Genomic DNA, 21807 nt, shown 5'->3' with positions numbered 1-21807 from the left:
CCAAGCGAGGCTAGAGTGGCAGTTGCGCCGTTCGTCGGGGCAGGCCGGCAGAGGCGGGGCCTGGCGGGAGGGGCGGAGCCGGCGCTCAGTGTGCTCCACAGGCAGGCGGGGGCGGTGGAGAGAGAAGCTAGGGGTGGCCGTGCCTCTCCCCTCACCCTAGACTTTCTGTGTGAGCAGGGCCGGGCAGTGGGCGTGGCTTTGGTTCAGTTCCTCCCCCCCCCCCCGTCACAGGGGGATGGGTAGGGTGAGCGCTGGCTCGCGAAGGGCGTGGCGAAGACCCACGTTACAGATGGGCAAACTGAGGCACTGCCCGGCCGTACCCACAGCCTCCTTTGGAATTACTGTCTAATGGCCAGCGCGGGTCAGCCCAAGGCCTGTCTGCCCCACGGGCACCGGGCCAGGTGCTTCAGCAGCGTTGCCCCCAGGAAGGCGCAGGGGGCGTGGCGGCAGCACGGGACGGGTTAGTGCCAGGCAGCCGCGGGGTTGTAAGCTGAGTGGAGACAAGTAACTGGCACGTGTGACCGGCGTAGCGCTCCAGCCGCTGCCCGCAGTCACTCCCGTCCCGGGGGGCACGTAATGGGGACACGGCGTTGGCCCAGCCCGGAGCACGGGTTCCTGGGGCAGAGCGGACACAACCTCTGCCAAGAAGGGGCATTTAGTGAGCCCCATCCGACAGGCCTGTGCAGCGCCCCGCGCAGAACAACGGCAGCCCCGTGATCCTGCCCCAGGCAGCTCTGCACAAAGGCGATGTGACCAGTGCAGCCATCTCCCGCCCTTGCGGGCTGCAGCCCACCCGGCCAGGACGGAAGAGACGTCAGGCAGAAGGGGAGGAGAGAACAGTGGTAGGAGCCGGCTGTGTAAGCCCAGCCTCCCCTGGGCTTTGCTGGAGCTACGGGAGGCCTCAGGGTGTACGCAAGCGTGCAAAGGCCTTGCAAAGGAGTGGGGCTGCATTCATCTCCGCCGTTGCCCCCCGCCAGTCTCTGGTGGCGCCTCTTGACAGACTCAGCTTTGAAGAGGAAACAGCATGAGCAAGAAGCGCAAAGGTTCCCTGCAGCGAAAGGCTGCCAGCAAGAAGTTCAAGGGAGAGCCTGCTGCAGCAGCCACCAGGGCCCCCCAAACTCACAGGCGAGAATCAGAGGGTGAGTGTAGAAATAGACTCTTTCTTGCCCCAGCGTCTGTTGCAAGCAGTTGCATAAGCATCACGGAGAATATAAAATCAAAGAGAAGCAGCCCCTGGCACCTGATTGCAGACTGGGGGACGGAGATTCATTTGGAGGGGGTCAGCGAGATTTCCCCTTCCCCCAACATGCGCCTTTGAAATTACTTTAAAAATTACTTTTAAATGATCCGTCTGTGCTGATGAAGGATTTTTTGGTACCATATTTCTATAGGACATTCAAAATCTTACTTGATTTTTTGGACTTTCCCCTCATTTAAATGTTATCGTTTTTGCAAGCCTCTGGCCTGCTGTCCAAAGTGCATTTCTAATTAGATTGTGAAGAACAAACCAAATTTCCCCCTTAGTGTTTATTTCTGGCTGCATTCATTCTGGGACTTCAGTTTTCCTACAGGGTTTTTATAGGAGTTTAAACCAAAAAAAAAAAAAAAGGTTTGTTTAGAATTGTTTTTGTCTCTGTTTTCAGTTTAGAGCTTAATAGAGCATTTGGAATATTAAACAGCAGATATACCCCTTTAAAAACACAATTTCTTTTCACAGCCACTAAATAGTATAGTGTTAGTGTTTAACTCCATCTGCTGATATGTTGTCCCTTATGCAATATGTAATCATGTGATCATGACCGATTTAACTTTTTTTGTATGCCTCATTTAAATTGTACAGATGTTACATAAGCAAGGTAGTTTCCTCTCTAGAACTGAGCGAAGTTCTTAGTGCTGTCTGTAGAGAATCCAAGATGTCTAAACCTTTCCTTTGTCACAATGAACGAGGGCAGGATCAAATGAATTGGTCTGGCAGGTGCAGCTAAGAAGAATGAAAAGTTCTAGGGTGGATTGCTGCTGGTGGTTTTAGTAAGTGCGTGTCATTTCAACAGATCTTTAGGGCATTATCCTCTGTGTAAAATATAAGCATGGAATTCAGACCATTCTTAATGCAAATAATAGTAGAACTTGATTGATTGTACATCTGCTTGTGGATAAGGCTAACTGAAAGAAACACTATAAACTCTTAAGGCCTGATCCTGTATTTCTTGTGCATCCAACACTCAGGCTCATACTTAATATTATACTATGGTATCTTCTGTTCCTTCACCACATCTTCCGTGCGTATTATTTCTCTCTGGTGTAGGTGTAGAACAGGGATTCTCAAACAGGGGGTTGGGACCACTTGAGGTCGTGAGGTTATTACATGGGGGGTTGCGAGCTGTCAGCCTCCACCCCAAACTCCACTTTGCCTCCAGCATTTATAATGGTGTTAAATTAAAAACACTTGTTTATATATTTATGGGGGGGGGGGTGTCGCACTCAGAGGTTTGCTATGTGAAAGGTGTCACCAATACAATAGTCTGAGAATCACTAGGGTAGAAGATGATGTGGTGAGAGTTCCAAGCAATCTGTATCATTCATTAACTTGTGAGAGAGACCCTAAATTTTCAGAGTAGTGTCCTGCTTTTTTGTGACTGCTCTGTCCAGCATACTGGATTTGGTCCTGCAAAGTGCTCAGCACCTGTAACTCCTGTTCAGTGAGAGCTGAAGATACCCAAAGAGCCTCAAAAAATCAGGCCTCTCATAAACTCACCATTTAAGAAACAATGGTTTTGGAATTGGTGTAGGCCTTGATAGACACCAGGGTCCAATAACATTCTATGTAAAACCTTATTAAAGACAGGAGGCTACTCTGTGGGCCCAGGAGTGTGGTGTGTCAGAGCAGTTCACAGGATTGGGGCCTTTGTTGTTTTTTTTTTTTTTAATGGAATATTTAAAGTACAAAGGCCTCTCTCCTCAGTAAATTTTCTCTGAAGGTTGCTTTTTAAAGATTTAATTGAATTTGAACCAGTGTTACTGGTCTCAGAATTGGATCCATTGTGGGTGCCCACCAACCATTGCAGTATTGCCAATCCCAGATGTTCAAACCCATGACTCAGGCCCCCAGAATGCATAGTATTGGCTTAAAAATCACAAGATTGTAAAAACATAAAGTCTTCTTGTTTGTCTTCTGAAGTGTTGTTATTTATTATTTATCGTACATTTAGGTCACGTTTTCAAGTTTTGCTTATCTGCCTATGTTATGCTGGGGGTCATTCTAGCTTCCATAGCAGTCCAGTATGAAGAGGGTGCAAAGGTGGTACCTTAGCTCCCATCCTCCCCCCGGTGTTGTGAGTTCTGCAGTGCCTTGAACAGCAGATACTGCAAGACTTGCAATAAAATCATAAGAGTTGGCAACTCTGCTTCTGATATATATTTACAGTTGTTGCACTGGTTTGTAATTGCTTGGTCGTATGTGAACTGACTTGAAATAAGAAAGCTTGTTTCAGTAAAATTGATAAGCAGAGTTAACAGAGATCTCTCTAGTTTTCTTGCTTCTTTCAGAAGCTGTAATTTTATAACAGATAATCTCTACTTATTAGGAAATAAAAATGTAGGTCCTAATCCTGCAGCTAGCTCTTCACATGCAAATGATCTTAAAAGTGACCTTCAAAGCTTTCTTCAAAGTGGGATCATTACAAAGACAGCTACAGGCAGAAGAATATTCAGCTAGTAAATTATTATAAACATAGCATTGGGGAAAAAAATCAGCTACTTCAAAATTACATTGACTGGTGTTTCTCTGCTGTACTGTGTTAGGAAATAGATATTCAGGCCTGTCTGCAAAGGCCTATACTTTAAGAATTTAGGTGTATTCTTATCACTTAGCTAGTTATAGAGATAAAAGAAAGAATCAAAGATCACTGTCTGTGGAGTGGCCTTCTCTTACTGTGACAGGCTAAGGCTGTCAGCTAAGATGTAGTTAGGCAGCCATAAGCTGGGAAGTGTATGGTCACATCCTCACATTCCAAACTAGTCACATTGAAATAAGGTGCTGTTGGGCTATGAGGAATACAATCCTGCCCTGAGATTTCTATCACCTCCAGAGAAAGGGAAGAGCCTAGAAGATAGCATCCTGTCTGGCGAGAACTCACTTATCAATAGACAACCCTTGTGTCTGTATAGATGTAGTTGTGAAATCCTCACTTCTGTATTCTGCATGTTTATTTGCATTGTTTCTGTCTGGTTCTGTAATTGTTCCTGTCTGCTGTATAATTGATTTTGGTGGGTGTAAATCAATGAAGGTGATGGAATATAATTGGTTAAATAACGTTACAATATGTTAGGATTGGTTAGTTAAATTTCAGTAAAATGAATTCTGCTTAGCTATACCTTAATCAAGTTTTACTATATAGTTTGCAGTCAATCAGGAAGTGTGGGGGGGAAATGAGAACAGGGACTGGGGATGGGGGAACTGGCATCATGTTTTGCTAAAGGGGGAATGAGAACAGGGGATGGGAACAAGAACAGGGACATAGGCAAGGCTCTGTGGTGTCAGAGCTGGGAAGGGGGACACTAAGTAAGGAAACTAGAATCATGCTTGCTGGAAGTTCATCCCAGTAAACGTTGAATTGTTTGCACCTTTGGACTTCGGATTTTGTTTCTCTCTGTTCATGTGAGAAGGACCAGGGAAGTGAGAGAGTGAAGGAATAAGTCCCCTAACATACTGACCCAGAATACACTGATCTGTGGGCCTGATCCTGCAAATAGTTAAGCACATAAGTAACTTCATACAAATGGCACTATTATTTATGCATTTACTTCAGAGGGGCTACATGCATGAGTAGAGTAACGGAGTGTTTTCAGAAACGCTTGGACGCCAGCAGCCTCCCTGGAACGTCGGATAACCCATAAGGGATTAGGTAACTGGCATTTTTTTTCCTTACAGAGAGTGGCTTTGGAAACCTCTTATAGATATGACATAACTATTCCTATATACTGGATACCAAATAAAATAAATTCTGTGAAACCATGCCATATTCTAAAAAAGGAGAAAAACTTGGCACATTGCATGAGGGGATTGTGCCCATCAGTCCAATCTCATATGTGCATAATGCACCCATCACAGTGGGCACTGTTGTTTCACCCAGGTGTGATGCGGAAAGCGTCTTGCTATTGTTATGAGAGAATCTTCAGAAAAGAGGTGCTTTAAATCAGTCTTGCAAAATTCCACTTGTCTGGGAAAAAAGCCTTTTGCGATAGGTGAGTACAATATTTGTTTTTCATCCACCATCATAGGTAAGGGCAGCTATTGTATATCTTGTGTATATTGGGCTGCTACATTTCCCTGATGGTTTTGCTTTAAATGCACTTTTTGGTAAACACTTCACATTTGTTATGAAAATATTCTCATAGGCAGTATGTTCATTTTAAGCCTTCGTTTTTCCTTTCAGCCTGTGAGTGATGTGCTGGCTCCCTAGAATTTGTTGGGAGTTTTATTACTCTGTCCTGTGGAGCTAGGATTTTGCTCTTTGACATGTATTTTCCCCTCTGATCCATTTCAGATGATTTTGAAGAGGAAAAGCCCAATATGAAGAAGAATCTCTCAAAAGTTCCTGATGGAAATAATAAGAAGAAAGGAGATCATGACACTGAAGGTCATAGCCCACCAGGTAGATCTTCAAGGCAAAAAGGAGCAAAATCAGTAGTGAAGGAGGAAAATAACATAGCTGTAAAAAACAAAGGGAATCATAACAAAGGGGAAATGTGCAGGTAAGTTAATCTACAGCATCAGTTTAACAGTCTGGAACAATATTGTATTCCCTTTTAAATGTGTTTAGTTAGAGCCTGATCTTGCATGTACACACAAGTTCCTTTACTCACACTAATAACCTCATAGTTCCAATATGCACTTGAGCATAGTTATTTAGGTGCATGGTAGTTTGCAGGATCAGGCTGTTGGAATTCATTCTAGGTGGAAAGCTAATATTTGAGACTTTTCCAAGTTTTAATGCAAATAATTGTAATTTTATACAAGAGTTGTCAAGTAATTTAGGCTGAAAATTCAGGTTTGTCTGTCTTTTAAATGACGGTAGGGAGGAGGAATGTAACCCTATGACAAGAAGAAATGGGCTTAAATTGCAACAGAGGAAGTAATAATCCTGCCTTCTGTGCAGGGGACTGGACTAAGTGACCTATTGAGGTCCCTTCCAGTCCTACACTTCTTTGATTCTATGACATTTGTATTAAAAACTGTCAATAAAACCTTTTGTATGGACTAATAGCAGGAAATGAAATTGATCGATCTTGTTTCACTGGCCAACCTGAACAAAATTTACTAAAACAGCAAAACAGACACAGTTCTAATTCCTATTCTTCTTATACTGATGAGGCTTCAGCAAGATTAACAGTTCAATGCATGAATTCTGTAAGGCCCTGGTCCTGCAAAATGTTATATGGGGACAGAATCTTTGCATCTATGTAGAGCCCCATTGATTGCCCTGGGACCTTTTGAGCGTGCAGGTATCCATCTCCATGAAGATCCTTACAGGATGGGGACCTAACATTACACACTGCCCTGGGAAGAATATTTCCCCGCGTTTACTGTTCTCCCTAAGATGTTTTACTTTACAAGTACAAATACATTCTTTGCATTTGTGCTTTGCTTGTCAAATATTTTAAGGCTTTGCAGCTGTTATTTTTAATACAGTTACATTGTATTTGTTTTTCTATTATTTTAATATTTTCCTCCAATTTTTAAACAAACTACACACTAACTCTTACAGCCTTTTTTTGTTTTTTGTAAACTTTATAGCGCTTTATCAAGCCCCTCTCAGAAGGAAATGACTTTGAAGAGACAGTCAACTATTAAAAAAGAAATGAATGAAGATGATGATGATGGAAGTGAGGATGAGTGGGAGGATGTGGAAGGTAACAGCCTTTTACAGTGGCCTTATCAACTATTATGCTCTAAATAGTGTCATATGCTGTTGTTCTCGGTGATGATTTATTTGATTCTGATGCAACCTCTCTCTTGGATTCAGATAGTTTCTGCAGTCACTATTACAGCTATAGATTTTTTTTAAAATGAATCTCATATAAATATTTATAAAGATTCTAATCTAATATACAGGTCAAGATTTTGAACATCTCAATGTTCATGGGTGTTTAAAGATGGGTCCAAACTAAAATTAATATACTTACCAGCAGGGGGCATTTTAGCCTCATATTATTCTTGCACAAACAGTGGCTAAAAGAGCAGCTATACCCCTTTTCTGAAATTTCCTTTACTGCTTACTTAAATAACACAAGGTTCCTAGCAGAATTTGCCCCTGCGTGTAGGATTCCTTCCTGCAGAACCTCTCTATCCTGCCCCTCATTCAGTCTGCCTCAGAAAGACACTAGGGACCCTTTTATGTATGTTAGTTGGTGTTACTAAGACCCACCTAGTTTGGCTGCCAGTGTCTGTGAGCAGAACAGCTCTGCATTTTATGCACCTGACACCTATTAACATGTGTAGCAATGCTGCTACCCAATATGTTGCACTTCCTGAACTATTTGTAAATATGCAATATCACCTTATGCTGAGAGAAGCTTAGAATGAGTCCAACAGAAGAATCAGACTGTGATTTTCTAGAGATGGGGACTGGGCAAGTTAAGTCATTCAGTCAGATACCATTTAGCTGGCCATCAAACCAGGCTATGAAGACCAGAATTGTACTGTATTGTATTGTAGCTGTAAATGTATGCCTACTGAAGTGAACTCTGTACTTAAAAACACTCCTGAGTCTTGCCAGTCCTTTTGAACTGATACATTCAGGCTAAATCTTTCACTGAGACTAAGGCACCAAGGGAAGAGGAGCTCCAAAAGCTGAAGGGTGAAGTTGAGAATACGACGGCTATGGTAGAATTTTAACATTGTTACAATACGTAATAATATCTCTCTACCACAGGACACTTGGTAGAGTCCCAAAAAATGTTACTTTAAATAGAGCTGCAGTGCTGTAGAGAGAGCTGCATTTTCAGCTCCCACCTAATGTGGAGCACCTAGTCCACAAAAACATTAATGAAGATTATTTTACAAATAACTGTCTAAATGTAGTGTACTTGCAAGGTGCCATAGAGACAGATCTGAAACCCAAGTGCTGTGTCTCCACAACAAACCTAGCACGGCCCATAGCAATGCAAAGCTTCCCTTATGCTGCTCCACCAATGTTCCTCAACCCAATTTTGAAGTAATTATTTGTTCTATGGACTTTCTGATAAAGGGGCTTGATTGTGATGGTAGTATAGTGAAAGGGAGACCTGTCTTCTAGAAACTGGACTGAGTCAATACCTTGATACTAAAGCAATTGGCATTCCGTGAATACCTTAGATACAGAATATCCAATATTTAACAAAGGTTACTGAAGAGACACCAAATGGCAGCGACTTTTGCCAGTCCGACTTTGGCTACGTTTGAACAGATGAATTAGAAAGGAGAGACTCCCCAGAGCCATTGATTCCATGGGTATTAATTTTAATTTTACATTTCCAGAACTCGAAGATCCTGTCCTGGGTAAGTCAGGAGAAGCTGCTGCCCTTCCTGCACTGGTGTTGCCCAGCAAACCAGTTGAGATAGAAATTGAAACTCCAGAGCAGGCAAAGAAAAGACAGAGAAGGTAAGATCAGTTATACAGGGGAGGCAGCACAGACCAGTGCGTAGAGCAGGAGAGCCAGGAAAGAGCCAGAAAAGTTGGTACCTGTAGCTCCATCCCCAGAGGCAGTGCCTATACAAGGAGCCGCATATTAACTTCTGAAGAGCCACGTGGCTCCGAAGCCACAGGTTGGCCACCCCGGTATATATCTTCTTTGTCTTTTCCCATTTCCATAAGATGTTTTAATATAGTAGTACCCTGTCTGTAAATTCAGTTAGGAACAGCCCTCTTATATCCTGTCACAAGTTTGGGTATCGAGGCTAAGATTTTACATCTGGTCTTATAGATCTATGAATCCTAGTTACAGGTAGAATCTTGTTACCTGTATGCTGTATTTTTCTTTCCTAATTCACATGGGTATTGGGAGGGTTGAGTAGTTAGTTAATTAGTTAATAAAAAGTGCTAAATAAGTACTAAGTATTTTTTGTTGTTAGTTTGCTGTACCTCCTTACACTGACAGCTCTTTAAATTAAGGCACTAAGTCTCAGTAGTAAGGTATGAAGAGCTCACAGTTTTTTAATCACATCTGCACCTCATAACTGTTGCATAGAATTGACTGAATTCTCCCAAAGCATGCTAGGGTCTTAGTATAAAACCTGGAATTGATTCTCTGACACATTTGGTTATTCCGAGTCTTGGTCAGGAATCTGGAATGGTAGGTCCATAGAGCATTACAGCATTCATTTATTTTATAACACTTTGCAGAGAGAAAAGGAAAGCCGAGTTTGAGACCTATCTCCGGAGAATGATGAAACGCTTCAACAAGGAGGTTCATGAAGATACACATAAGGTGAGGGTCACAGAAGCAATGTGGCAGAGAAGGTACAGATCATGAAGACTTCGGAACAGTTGTGGTATGTGATTGAAAAGGCACAATGACATTTAGAGCCAATTCTAATCTGTATGAGCTATGGACATGCCTAGAAATTAAAAGGAAAGCAGAGTTCCAATCAAATTCACATACAGGTTTCTCTCTGACCATCATATGGAGTTCCCTGCTGCTTGGAGAATGCATTACTGGAATTCAGGAATGAATCGATGTCAGTGGTGTGTATAAGATTAGCTACTGAACTGGGGTGATTCCTGCTCATATTTATGGAGTTAAACTATTCATCACATTTGGGGCTGGTGATACTGATGAGCACCAAAGGGATTTTAATCCAGATCCTCAAAGGTATATAGGCACCTAACTCCTATTTACATCAATGGGAGTTAAGTACTTAAATAGCTTTTGAGAATCAGGGCCTTTATCACCTTCCTCTGGAGCACTGAAGGGTAAGATGGCCTTGTGTTCAGAGCACTGAGGCTGAGGAGATCTGGGTTCAATTTCTGTTTTGACACAGATTTCCTCTATGCCTCAGTTCCCTATTGCTAGATCTAAGGATATGACTTTCCTACTTCACTAGAGTGTTGCAAGAGTAAACTCATTATTGTGTAGTACACAGATATAGTGAAGGTAGCCAGATAAGTATCTAGATACATTGAGTTAAATTAGGAAGGCATATGTACATAATTTTACAATTGTTTTGTTATTAGCAGATCTCCTTCCAGCTTCTGTTTCTGTACTGGCTATGGGAAAAGGGTGGGAAATCCAGTACAATGAAAAGTATTTAAAATAAGAACTAGTTTTTGACTTTGAAATTGTCTTTGGAGATGAATATTGCTTCTGCTTTCAGGTGAAGCAATGACAGTTCTTTCAAAAGGGAAAAGACACAAAGTTGGTTTTCTATCTGTTTTGTGCCTAGTCCTAGAAAACAAACGGCGGGAAGTGTTTAAACAAAGCTCATCAGTGTTTCCAGATGGCAGATGGACACATGTCTGTCAAAAAGGGAACTTAACTGGCATTTCATTGTGCATTAATTTCAGGTATAGTTTAAAATCTGCTCCTCCTATTTTAGCTATCCTTATTTCACTTCCCTAATTATGTCATGGAGAGGGAATTGAAACAAAGATCTTAGAACTGATAATTTGAAAGACAGAATTTATGCTGTTCCAACAGAGGCTACAGAAATTGTAGTCACAAAAGGCCACGTTCTCCTCTGGCTTACGTGGCCACAACTCCTTTGAGAATCTTGGCATCTCCTTCCTCATATAGCTATTGAGTCAGATTCATACTGGTATGTTAACTGTGATGGTGTTGCACCTGAATTAATATGGCTTGTTGTATTAGCTGAAGAGCCTTTGTATTTGCCCTATCCCTGGCTGTTGATGGAGGAGTAAAGTCATTAACTGTGCCAAACACACTGGCTGTTTCAATCTTAAAACCTATTTTCTGTCTCCTCCAGGTTCACCTACTATGTTTGCTAGCAAATGTTTTCCATAGGAACAGGGTCTGCAACCAGCCAGATCTTCAGGCTATTGGCCTTTCCGTCATCCCCACCCACTTCACTAAAGTACCTGCAGGTCGTATAGACGTTCTCTACCTCTCCAAATTAGTGAAATGGTAAGAACCTCCCTTGTAATCCAGCTCTCTCATGTGAGAGAGATCAAGGTTGATGAGTGTAGTCACCCAAGCTCGAGTGATTTATCTTGTTAAATACTAGTTTGGGGAAAATCCGCGCCCCCCCCCCTTTTTTTTTAAGGGAGGGGTGAACTATGAAGAAGTCATTCAGGAAACTGGACACTAAGGTGAATTTTTCATTCTTCAAGGTTTTTTGCAACCTTCACTATCAACACTGAACTCTCTATTGATGATCGAGAGAACCTGCAGTCCACTTTAGAGAGGCGCTTTGCCATCTATGCTGCAAGAGATGATGAAGAGTTGGTCCATGTGAGTGACTTGAAGTCTGGAAGCTCCTGAGGTTGCTTGCTGGGTTTGGATGCCAGATCACTGGGGCAGTATTGCTGCTGTAGAGGTCGCAGATTAGGTTCAAGAGGTGGAGCTGGATTTGAAGAAAACTGATAGGTCATCTCTGGGCCTTAACTTTCTCTTTTATTTTTTTTCTGTTTTAAACATAGCCTCTGTGCTTTGAATGACATATGTGCCTTATAACCTGAACAAGCACTCACTGAGGTCCTGCTGTGATTAGGCCCTGGTTCTAAGCTATACCCAACTGAAGACATGGTGATTTTTGGCCCTCTGTTCTAGGCAATATTCAACTGGGTTAATGTGTAATTGGTCCTGATGCTGGTGGCTTCACAGATAAGTATGTGCATTCATTCAAAATCATTACCCCTGAGTCTGCTCAGGCAGTGCAAAGCAACTACAAAGACAGATTAACCAGCTCCTCTTTTGTAAAGCAATTCCTGGGGGTCACACAGCCCCTTCTTGGTCCCCAGTTTAGGGGGTTTACCTGAAAAAAGAGTTGTGATCAAAATGTCACTGGACTGAGGCAATCCTCAGCAGTCAGAATGACCACTTGAGGCCAAGGGCAGCCAGGTGTGATTTAGAGCAGCCTGAAGGCTTTAACTGACAACTGTTTTTTAAGGCATCTGGCAATAAGTCAGCCTGTGACTTTGGAACTGGGGTAGGGGGGCAAACTAGAGTCATGTCTTTCCAGTTCACATAGGGGATGCTGGTTAAAGAAAAATAATTCATGAGCATAAAACTGAACATTGAGGGAAGGTTTCCCATCTTTTGGGAGAGCAACATGTGAACTACCATTTTGCAGGTATTCTGCCCACAAGTCCATCATGGTCCTTGGAAACCTGGGAAATTGCAGCCTTGGTCTAGTTGTAGAATGTCTTTGCTGTGGCTGGAGATGTAGAAATACCTCTAGGTAGGAACTGAGGAATCATGCTTACATACATTGATGGGAGAGGAGCACAGAGTGAACCATGCTTAAGTTTGAATGCTTCTGGTTTGAATGTATCTATTCTTCCCCATTTCTGCTGAACTCCCACATAACAAAACAGGCAGCGGGTCACCACTGATACTGGTTTACAGTTGCTAAACTATCATTGCAGTGTCCTTATGAATGGCAGATGTTTCTTATAGTAACATCTTGTTAACATACATAATTTAGTCAATCCATCCTTGAAAGAGGTGCCACTTTGTCGTCTTTAGCTCCATTTACCTCAGGAATGAGGAACTGAGAGGAAGAACGTTTCAGTGTTGGAGCAGTAGACTAGGACTTGGGAGGACAGGGTGCAAGGCCCTGCTCCACCACAGACTTCCTTTGTAATCTTGGGCAAGTCATTTAGCCTCTTTGTGCCTCTGTTCCTCATCTATAACATGGGGATGTTGTGAGGATAAATATATTAAATGCATATATTGTGAGGCATTCATGTGAGACATTCAGACGTTGTGGTAATGGGTGCAACGTAAGTACTAGAGATAATTGAAATGAATCTTTATCAGCACACATTGGAAGATCTGGATGAAACTGACTTTTGGGTTAAAATCTGGCTCCAATGTGGTTTTAAACTGGCTGTTCATACTTAACAAAACCAACCCTCTTTCCCCACCCCTAACCTCAAGTTTTTTCTTTTTTCTTAAACAGATATTTTTACTTATTCTACGAGCGTTACAGTTGCTGTGCCGGCTTGTGCTGTCTCTGCGACCCATACCCCTGAAAGAGCCAGCGGGAAAGGTAGGGTTCACTGGGATTGTGGAAGAAAAGGAATTGACTATTTTAGGGGTCCACACTCTGGCCCAGAGCATTATCGTTGGGTGTCACATGATGTTAAAGAAAAAGAAAAAATTAGACTGAATGTCAGAAAAATCTTCCTGACAATGAGCTGTATTAGGGCAGAGTTGCCATGGTTTAACTTAAGGTGTGATGCTAAACTGATTTAGCTAACTTAAGTAAGAGTGTCCACACAGCCTTTGCACCAGTATAAATTAAATCAGTTTAAAGCCACACCTCAAGTTGAACTGGTGTGATTGGGACAAGGATTTAAGCTGTAGAATTTCTTCTACCACTTCTAAAACTAGACTGGATGAAATACTAGAGTTGGACTGAATGATTGAATAGGTCTTTTCCATCTCTGACATCTGTGATGGAGACTAATTAACAAGCTCAGATCCTTTAAAGCCAGCCACCCCATGTATCTAGCCAGTGTTTCCTTCTCTGGGGTTAGGAACACAGAGCACAGCCTCTTGAAGCCCATCAAATGGCCCTCTCCAGCTGTTTGACTGTAGGTTTATAGTTCCCTAAAGCCTGCATATTAACAGTAGTGTACCGTACTCACAAAGCTTTGTTCTGCTTCCACCTAGCCCAGTTAGTGGAAGTTGGAGCTTGTCTAACAAACATTGTTTGCTCTAGAAAAATCAAGATAGTCTCTTTTGTTTTCAGGGCAAGAGCTCCTGCATGAAATATTCTGCCAAAAAACCTAAGGCTCCATCTAGAAAAAGCTCCTGCAAAGCAGCCAAACAACAGGAGACTCTGTCAGGGAGTGAAGGAGATTGCAAGGAATCAAACACCTCTGGAACCAAAAGGAAAAGTAAGTCAAAGGTGATCAAGGATTGCCAGGAACAAAAGGAATCCAGTGATGATGAAAGTAACCTGGAGGAAGAGGGAAGAGCACACATGCCCAGAAACAGCTGCCGACGAAGAGTGACCTTGAAAGTGTCTTACAAAGAGGAGAGTGGAAGTGACGAGGGCAGTAATTCTGAGTTTGAGGCTTCGGAGGAGGAGGACAGTCATTTCTCTGATGAGGATTTTGAAACTGTCTCTAAGAAGCAGAGGAGATCATCGGGGCCCTACAAAGCAAGGATAGCAATTGAAAACAGCAGGAAACCCAGGTCTTTGGAATCAAAGGGGCCCAAGAAGTCAGGTGGAAATGAGCAATTGCTGTCAAAAGCAGCTTCTCCAGGCTCTTCTAATACACCCAGGAAGAGGAACAAAATCATCTCTAGTGACGATGATGAGGAGCAGGAGGTAGTGAAAGTGACAGGCACAGATCAGTGGTTGGAAATCTTTGTTGAGCGGGAAGACAGGTGGGTGTGTGTGGACTGTGTTCGTGGCATCGTTGACCAGCCCTCTCTGTGTTTCAAATATGCCACCAAGCCAATTTCCTATATTGTGGGGATTGACAGCAATGGGCACGTAAAGGACGTAACACAAAGGTATGACCCAGCATGGATGACTTTGACAAGGAAATGTCGTGTGGATCCCCAGTGGTGGGAAGACACGCTGGAACCATATAGAAGCCCCTTTGTGGAAAGAGAGAAGAAGGAAGAAAAGGAGGTAAATGGGCACCAGACATTCAGGTCATTTCATACCAAAAGCCAAATCCTGACATCCCGAGTCTGGCAAAACTCCCTGAGAAGGGATGCTGGGATTTGGTGCCAGAATATTTGCTGTATTCATATGTACATATGTTAAATCTGGGATCACTAAGGGGAATGTATATATGTTAGTTACAAGAAATAAAATAAAATGGAGGCTGTTTAGGAGAGAATCTGGAGAGAACAAATGCAGAGGACAGACCCATTTGTAACTTGTCGCATAGAACAGCATTGCCCTTGTCATTAAACACTTTGGACCAAGTTCATCTGTGGTGTAATTCCATCAACACCAAAGGAGATACACCAGGGATGCCTTTGGTCATTTGGATTACCTGCTTTTGTATGAGTTTCTGATTTTTTGGCGATCAAGTTTATAGTACAATCTTTCTTCTTCTTGTAAAATGCTGGTGTAAAAGACCATTAAATTCACTATTATTTGCATGGGTCATGCAGTTTCTAGTTAAGCTTCAAGACCAGCCGCTGCCAACAGCCATTGGAGAGTATAAAAATCACCCTCTTTATGCATTGAAGAGGCATATCCTGAAATATGAGGCCATCTACCCTGAGACTGCTGCTATCCTAGGATACTGCAGAGGAGAGGCAGTATATTCCAGGTGAGACATACATGCTTGTGATATTGTAAAAATTATATAGGTAGCTAAATTGATTGAACATCAACAAGACAGTTCTGTGTATTTTTGCAATCGATTGAAAGAGTGTAGACAGTTGCTTTTGTTCTGGCCTCTTTAGAGACTGTGTGCACACACTGCACTCCCGGGACACCTGGCTGAAGCAAGCTCGAGTGGTGAGGATTGGGGAAGTGCCCTATAAGGTAAGGGAGCTTGGAATGATGTCATTGCACTGCACTGCCCTGTCTGGATAAATAGTCCTTGCTTTTATACCTTTTGCACAGACAATATTTGCACTGGGGGGGGTAGTGGGGGGGATTCTTTCCCTCCAGGCTGCAGGGAGCTGCCCTGCTGCTGTGGATCCGTCAGTCAGCCATGCACCAACTCCGCTGTGTGCTCTTCACGCACTCAGGGACCATCCCTGTTTGGAGGTCTCCTGCCTAGCAGAACTGCACTTGTTAGATTCTGTTCTGAGCCTTCCAGGATCCTTCCTTGAATTAGAAGATTTGGCCCCAACTTGCTCACAATGTGCCTAGGTGCATCAAGCATAAGCTGTAAGTTACAGATGTCAAAGCTATAGAAAGAGCACTCCTTTCCTCCCATACCCTTCTCTTTCGGTCTCCCAAATAAAATCTGAGATCCCAGATTAGTGTCTGTTTCTAAAGTGTGACAAATGCAGCCATTGTGTTTACACAGATGGTGATAGGATATTCCAACCAGGCAAGGAAAGCACGACTGGCAGAGCCTTCAAACAGGGAGAAAAAGGATTTGGGGCTGTTTGGCCTGTGGCAGACGGAAGAGTACCAGCCTCCTGTGGCAGTCGACGGAAGGGTAGGCAGGAGGGAAGAGAGGTGGTGTGTGTGTGTGTGTGTATGATGAATGAAAAATCTGGAATGAAGACCCAGGCTTTATTTTTCTAGAGCATCTTTGTGTTAGTGGTAGATCAGTCTGCAGCTTCTGGATCCCAAAGTTCTGGGATTTGTAGATTATGTTGGTTAACTGCCCAAATTTTAGTCCCACCTTAAGTAGGCCTCCATTTTTACGACTGGAAATAATTATGGAGTTCTGTGCCTGCAATTCAGGGCTTGCAAACATGGGGAGTTATTCTTGATTAACTTTGGAAGTGAATTAAGTTAATTTGGAATAAGGCACTCTTGTTCCAGTGTAAGAGCATCCACCTATGGAGAAAATTGGGAATAGTTAATCTGCTTGAAATTCACACCCTACCATATTCTGGGTTAATTTTCATTTTTAATTTTCAAGCCCTTAGTTACAAAGCACAGATGGTAACCATAAACCAGGGTTGTCAGTGTAGTTGCAAAATGTAGGCTAATGTCTGAAAATACCGCTTGTGTCCTGACTATTGAAGAATTGTTGCAAGAGTGTTGCTAATCAGACATTCAGAATAAGGATAACTAAGCAGACACTTGTAATGTATCTATTTCTGAATAAGAGCAGAAATTTCCATTCATCTTCTGACTGAGCATGAGCTTCACTTTTTATTTTAATTTCTCGATAACAGGTTCCCCGGAATGAATATGGAAACGTGTATCTCTTCCTGCCCAGTATGTTACCAATAGGCTGTGTGCAGCTAAAGCTTCCCAACCTGCATAGAGTGGCACGGAAATTGGACATTGACTGTGTTCAAGCCATCACTGGATTTGATTTTCACGGTGGCTACTCGCACCCAGTGTATGTGATGTGCCTGCTTTCTGGTTTGTTTGACCTGTGAGGATTTTGTAAACTGTATGGTGGGTGCTCCTTGCTAAGGGGCGATACCATGCCATTTTCACTGTCAGCTGCTGTAGAGGCTGAACACCTCAGAGCAAGCTGTGGCACATGATATCACAGAATTCAGCTCAACAGCCTGTCCTTTCATTTCCATTAGCAGCCTGCTCTTGCTCTGAAAGAGTAGGGAAACCACCCTTGCAGATGCGTCATGTGAGATACTCTGCTTTTTCTGTCAATACTCAGTAGTCTTTGTCTATGATGCATCGATATGTATTGGCTGGCTTCCTTTCTTCCTCTAGCACTTGGCCTGTTTTACGGGTGCACAAACTGATAGGTGAATGTATTCTCCTTTCCAGCACTGATGGCTACATAGTCTGTGAAGAATACAAAGAGGTGCTCATCGCAGCCTGGGAGAATGAGCAGGCAGAGATAGAAAAGAGGGAAAAGGAGGTGAGAATTGTTTTCACAGGGTCTTTGTTTTTATATTGAACAATTGAACAATAAGTCACTTCACTTACGGTTATATAAAATAACAGTCAAACGTGGGGGCCCGGCAAGCATTAAACACAGAGCTGAGCCAATGTAAATGTTTAGTGGTCACAGTCTTACATTTCAGTAGAACCACTTGCCCAGCTGGATCCCAAAGCACTTTACTCTGTCCATATCCTGGGCTAAATTTTAGGCACAATATAATTACTCAAGTTGGAATTTGCCAGGGAAGGAGGGCCAGCAGCCCTGCTCATTCAAAAATGATAAATGGCCATGACATCATTGTTGTATTTAATCCAGATGATGGCCCTTCCAGCAGTCCTGGTTAGTGGGGCATTGATTCAGTACTGACTTTGAGAAAAGTGCCCAATTCATGACTCAAAGACGAATGCCCCATATCCTGCAGCATCTACTGACATGTTCTTTTCGGGCCTCCTATACAAGTACTGACCAATCCTGACACTGCTGGGCTTGTCAGATGTGACTTTGCAAAAAGCCATACTGGGTGCAGTGCTGATAGTGAGTAAAATGGTATAAAGTTATATGATGGAATACATACAATGATTCTTGTACAAACAGATACCTCTTAAAATATATTGTTTGGTTAATAGGCCTCCTGAATGCTCAGGAGTGATGCAATACATTTAAATTAATATACAGAATTTCTCCATTTTGTTTAAACACCGAAGACTGTTTGTATGGTTCTGAATATATCAGAATTCCTGACTTTAAGGATTTCTTTTTTTGAAATAACAATTGCACATAGAAAAGAGAGAAGAGAGCACTGGGGAACTGGAAATTGCTGGCAAAAGGACTTGTCATAAGAGAGAGACTGAAGCAGCGCTACTACAGAAAGGTAAGAATCTGTGTGTATATCTCCTACCAGTAAGGACTAAGGAGTTTTCCAAGGCAGAATTTGCCTGCCAGGCAGTGCTAAGACCTGTCAGGAAAATGGTAGCAGTGGAATTTGCACTGGATTCTTGAATCTGGTTTTTCCCCCTCAGTTCTTACAATCTCTTCTTACTCATGGGACAGCTCAAATGATTAATGTGAGCAGGATTTGACCCTTGTGATGGTCAAAGGTGGGGGGGCCCAAGAACCCCCACTAAATGTTTTGTCAATTCATTTTAAAATATACCTAACATTGTAACTTGTCTAATGCTCACTTTGGCCTTTCCATATGTTAATTGCAGCCTGTGAACACACTTCTGGGCTTGTCATAGCAGATGAAGCTAACTGAGCACCATTGCTGTCCTCTCTGTTGATGCAGACTAATTACATCTCTCTCAACACTGCTGGTGGTGGTCAAGGTCACTACATGCTTAGTCATTTGACGGATAAAGCATGTAATCTTTAGCAGCGTTTGACCCTGTCTTGCTTTATATCCAAAATCGTAAATTTTCAATTGGTACATCACAGAACTTCCAAAATCTCTTCATGCAAAGCTTTCTTCCCCTCTTCTCTTTGACTTTGAATAGGAGCTCATAGGGGCTTTTGAACAAGAATTCAGCTCAATCATGTCAGTTGAAATCTCATCCCTATTTAACAGAAGATGAGCACTCCGCAACCAGGCAACATGGTTTTGTATTATGGCCCTATTTTTCTGACATATCCACATCATATGTTGGATTTCTAAGTCCAAACCACACGTAGTTTTCAGAGGAGCAAAGTAACCTGTGTTGGTTTGGGTTATGAAGTGAAATGATTCTGTCCTTAAGTATGTTTTTCCTAATGCATGGTGATGTCAGATTTTAAAGTTGGTTTCTTCTTACACTCTCTTGACCTAGTGATTATTCTTTCTGAACTTGAATTAATGCTGCATGTATAAGACATGGACTGATACTGCTTTGTGTAGAGAATTACATAAAATGTACTGCTTGTCTGTTACAGATCACTCCTGCTAACTATAGCAGCATGTTCCGTGGTGATGAGACTATATTATGACAAAAAAGGACTCTTAAAAAAAAGACCCCTTAACCACAGTTGCCAACTTTCACGTGGTAAATAAGCACCCAGACTTTCACGATCAGCCAAAAATCAAGCTAATCCCATTTCAAAACAAGGCCCAAACAAGCCAGTCCCTAAGAACCCCAGTATTCTGTGACTAGATCTCCCCAGGGTGCAGTGTGAAGACTGTGGTGGGCCTGCTGTGCACCCCAGACTCTCTTCCCCTCCTTGCCAGGAGCTGATCGAAAAAAACAAGCTACAAGCCAAACAAGCTACAAGCCAACAAGCAATTCACAAGCCAATTAAGCCAAAAACAAATCCAATTTCTGTGGGTTTTTTTGTGGGTTTGGCATGTCTGCCCCTAATATTCATGCTTATCTTTTCCAGAGTGAGGCATCTGGCTCCATGATAGAGAAAGGAGCTGGATTTTCTTCTGATGAAGAAGGGAAGCCAAGTTCAGAGACTCCAGCCGAAGATGTGGTTGTTTCTTGGCCTCAGAATCGACAAGTGGATGAACAAAGAAAAGAGAAAAAAGGCAGAAGGAGCAAGCGTGAAAAGAGAGGAGAAGAAGCGCACTTGTTCCCCTTTGAGAAGTTGTGACCAGAACTGAGTGCTAAACCCTTTACATTCAATTCCCTGATGCAAGGACAAAGGTGGTTTCTTTAAAACTATCTTGTAAATAATTTTAGAGCTAGAAAATGTTTGCTGTTTTCTACTAGTTGCCTACTTGGGACCGAATGAGTCATAATTATGTAGCTAGAGCAAAGAGCAGATGTGGCTGTAGATAAACACATCACAACAGGATCATACCAGCCGGTGTGTGGTTTCAGCCCTCCAGTGTATAAGCATTTCTGGTAGTCAGAGATGGACTCTCTCCATAGTGTAATCTCAAGCCTTTCTCCCTGATCCAGCATTAAGAGTTCTAAAAAGATGAAACTGGATTTATCATTTCTTTTGGAGTCATGGGTAACCTTTTTTTATTTGTGGAGTCATTGAGGAACAGACTTGTCGATATCATATACCTTCTGAGACGAGTGACCCGTTGCAGCTGTTCTTCCCCTTTGACAAGTATTGTCACCCTACAGTGTACCTATTTCTGCATCACTTTCACAATCTCCTTCCCCCAAGTCTTGTTTACTGACAAACAGAAGCATGTGTAGCTGCTATCCAGGAGTCAGTCCCTTGTGTTCTCTGTTGTTGGCCTATTATCGCTATAGGTAGTTAACCCATATTGTTTCAAATCAGCAGTGCAATAGATTCTTTTATTCACATTTGTAGTCCATCACAAGAGGGGAAATGTAAAGAATCAAGTAGCACCTCAGAACCTGGCAGATCCCTAATATTTACATGTTTTGCAAAGGACAGATTTCTTGAGCGTAGTTTTTGACTTATTTTACTTTTCAGTCCTTGATCTTTTCCCTGCCTCCATAATCCTTTCTAGAGAGAAAAGTCTTGAGATAATTTGGGACACTGTCATGTTGCATTTTTTAAATATTTTTTTTATATTGTCACCACGGTATCATTAAACTAAAATAACTGACTTGTCACCCTTAATGTTTGTTGACTGTCTGCATATGGCATAGCTTGGACAATGAAAGCAGACAAGGAACTTTTAGTTTGGGGCAAAATTTGCAAGAGCACCATGACCAGAAGTAAGTCAGTGGGACTTGGGCTCTTTTGAAACTGTTACCTATTGTCTATACATAACAAGTTTCACTTTCTCTGCAGCACTGTAAAGGAATGTTTAAATCCATGCAAACTGTTTATGGGATTTTTTTTAAAAATGAAATGAGACTGTAGTTATTTTTAGAAAACCTATAGTTGGGCCTAAATGGACCTAAATGTCTCTTCAACTCCTAGTTATGGGAGGAATACAGTAATGTTAAGAGCCTGCTGCTTCCTTGCCTTATGCCACAAGCTCAAACTCATTGTAATCCTAGCGGAGAGGTTAAAAATGCAAGACAAAAAAGCTTTAGTACTTATGTATATTTAGAAAAGTATTTTTATACTGAATTTTTGGAAAAAAATAAAGTTTGCAAAGATCAATCTTGTGCATGGTCCCTGTTATTTCTGTGGGTCACTTATCTGTATTCCCAATGAACAATTAGTAAAGGAAAAAAGCAGTGACTTGAGGCAGCTTAGTTCTCACACTTCTGTATTC

The 21807-nt window shown here is 42.2% G+C and overlaps 2 protein-coding genes across 5 annotated transcripts in view; both read left to right on the top strand.

The window, feature by feature from the left end:
- Positions 1-21807, top strand: part of CHCHD4 (coiled-coil-helix-coiled-coil-helix domain containing 4) — a 352177-nt gene that overhangs the window by 293986 nt on the left and 36384 nt on the right. The window lies entirely within an intron of this gene.
- On the top strand, positions 226-21692 carry XPC (XPC complex subunit, DNA damage recognition and repair factor). 4 transcript variants are annotated; one of them, XM_075073200.1, is made up of 16 exons: positions 226-1139; positions 5547-5754; positions 6797-6912; positions 8519-8642; positions 9384-9468; positions 10964-11121; positions 11328-11448; positions 13121-13210; positions 13916-14809; positions 15304-15464; positions 15601-15682; positions 16176-16310; positions 17002-17171; positions 17567-17660; positions 18466-18555; positions 18893-19901. In XM_075073200.1, the coding sequence occupies exons 1-16, from the start codon at positions 1025-1027 to the stop codon at positions 18920-18922; spliced, it is 2673 nt and encodes an 890-aa protein (XP_074929301.1). In that variant the 5' UTR covers positions 226-1024; the 3' UTR covers positions 18923-19901. The 4 variants fall into 4 exon arrangements, with proteins under 4 accessions (XP_074929301.1, XP_074929300.1, XP_032640194.1 ...); XM_075073199.1 differs by lacking the exon at positions 18893-19901 and adding an exon at positions 20034-21692 and having other exon boundaries at positions 229-1139; XM_032784303.2 differs by lacking the exons at positions 226-1139; positions 18893-19901 and adding exons at positions 1166-2028; positions 20034-21692.

The sequence above is a fragment of the Chelonoidis abingdonii genome, chromosome 17 (genome assembly GCF_003597395.2).
Source record: "Chelonoidis abingdonii isolate Lonesome George chromosome 17, CheloAbing_2.0, whole genome shotgun sequence".
Classification (NCBI taxonomy): domain Eukaryota; kingdom Metazoa; phylum Chordata; order Testudines; family Testudinidae; genus Chelonoidis; species Chelonoidis abingdonii.
Note: the sequence above shows the minus strand (reverse complement) of the source record. Positions and strands in the feature narration are given on the sequence as shown.

Excerpts from the sequence above, each read along its gene's own strand:
- XPC (XM_075073199.1), top strand. The coding sequence starts at position 1,025 with ATGAGCAAGAAGCGCAAAGGTTCCCTGCAGCGAAAGGCTGCCAGCAAG. Across the intron at positions 15,683-16,175 it reads TTGGGGAAGTGCCCTATAAG|ATGGTGATAGGATATTCCAA; the intron begins GTAAGGGAGCTT and ends GTGTTTACACAG. Across the intron at positions 17,172-17,566 it reads GGTGGCTACTCGCACCCAGT|CACTGATGGCTACATAGTCT; the intron begins GTATGTGATGTG and ends TCTCCTTTCCAG.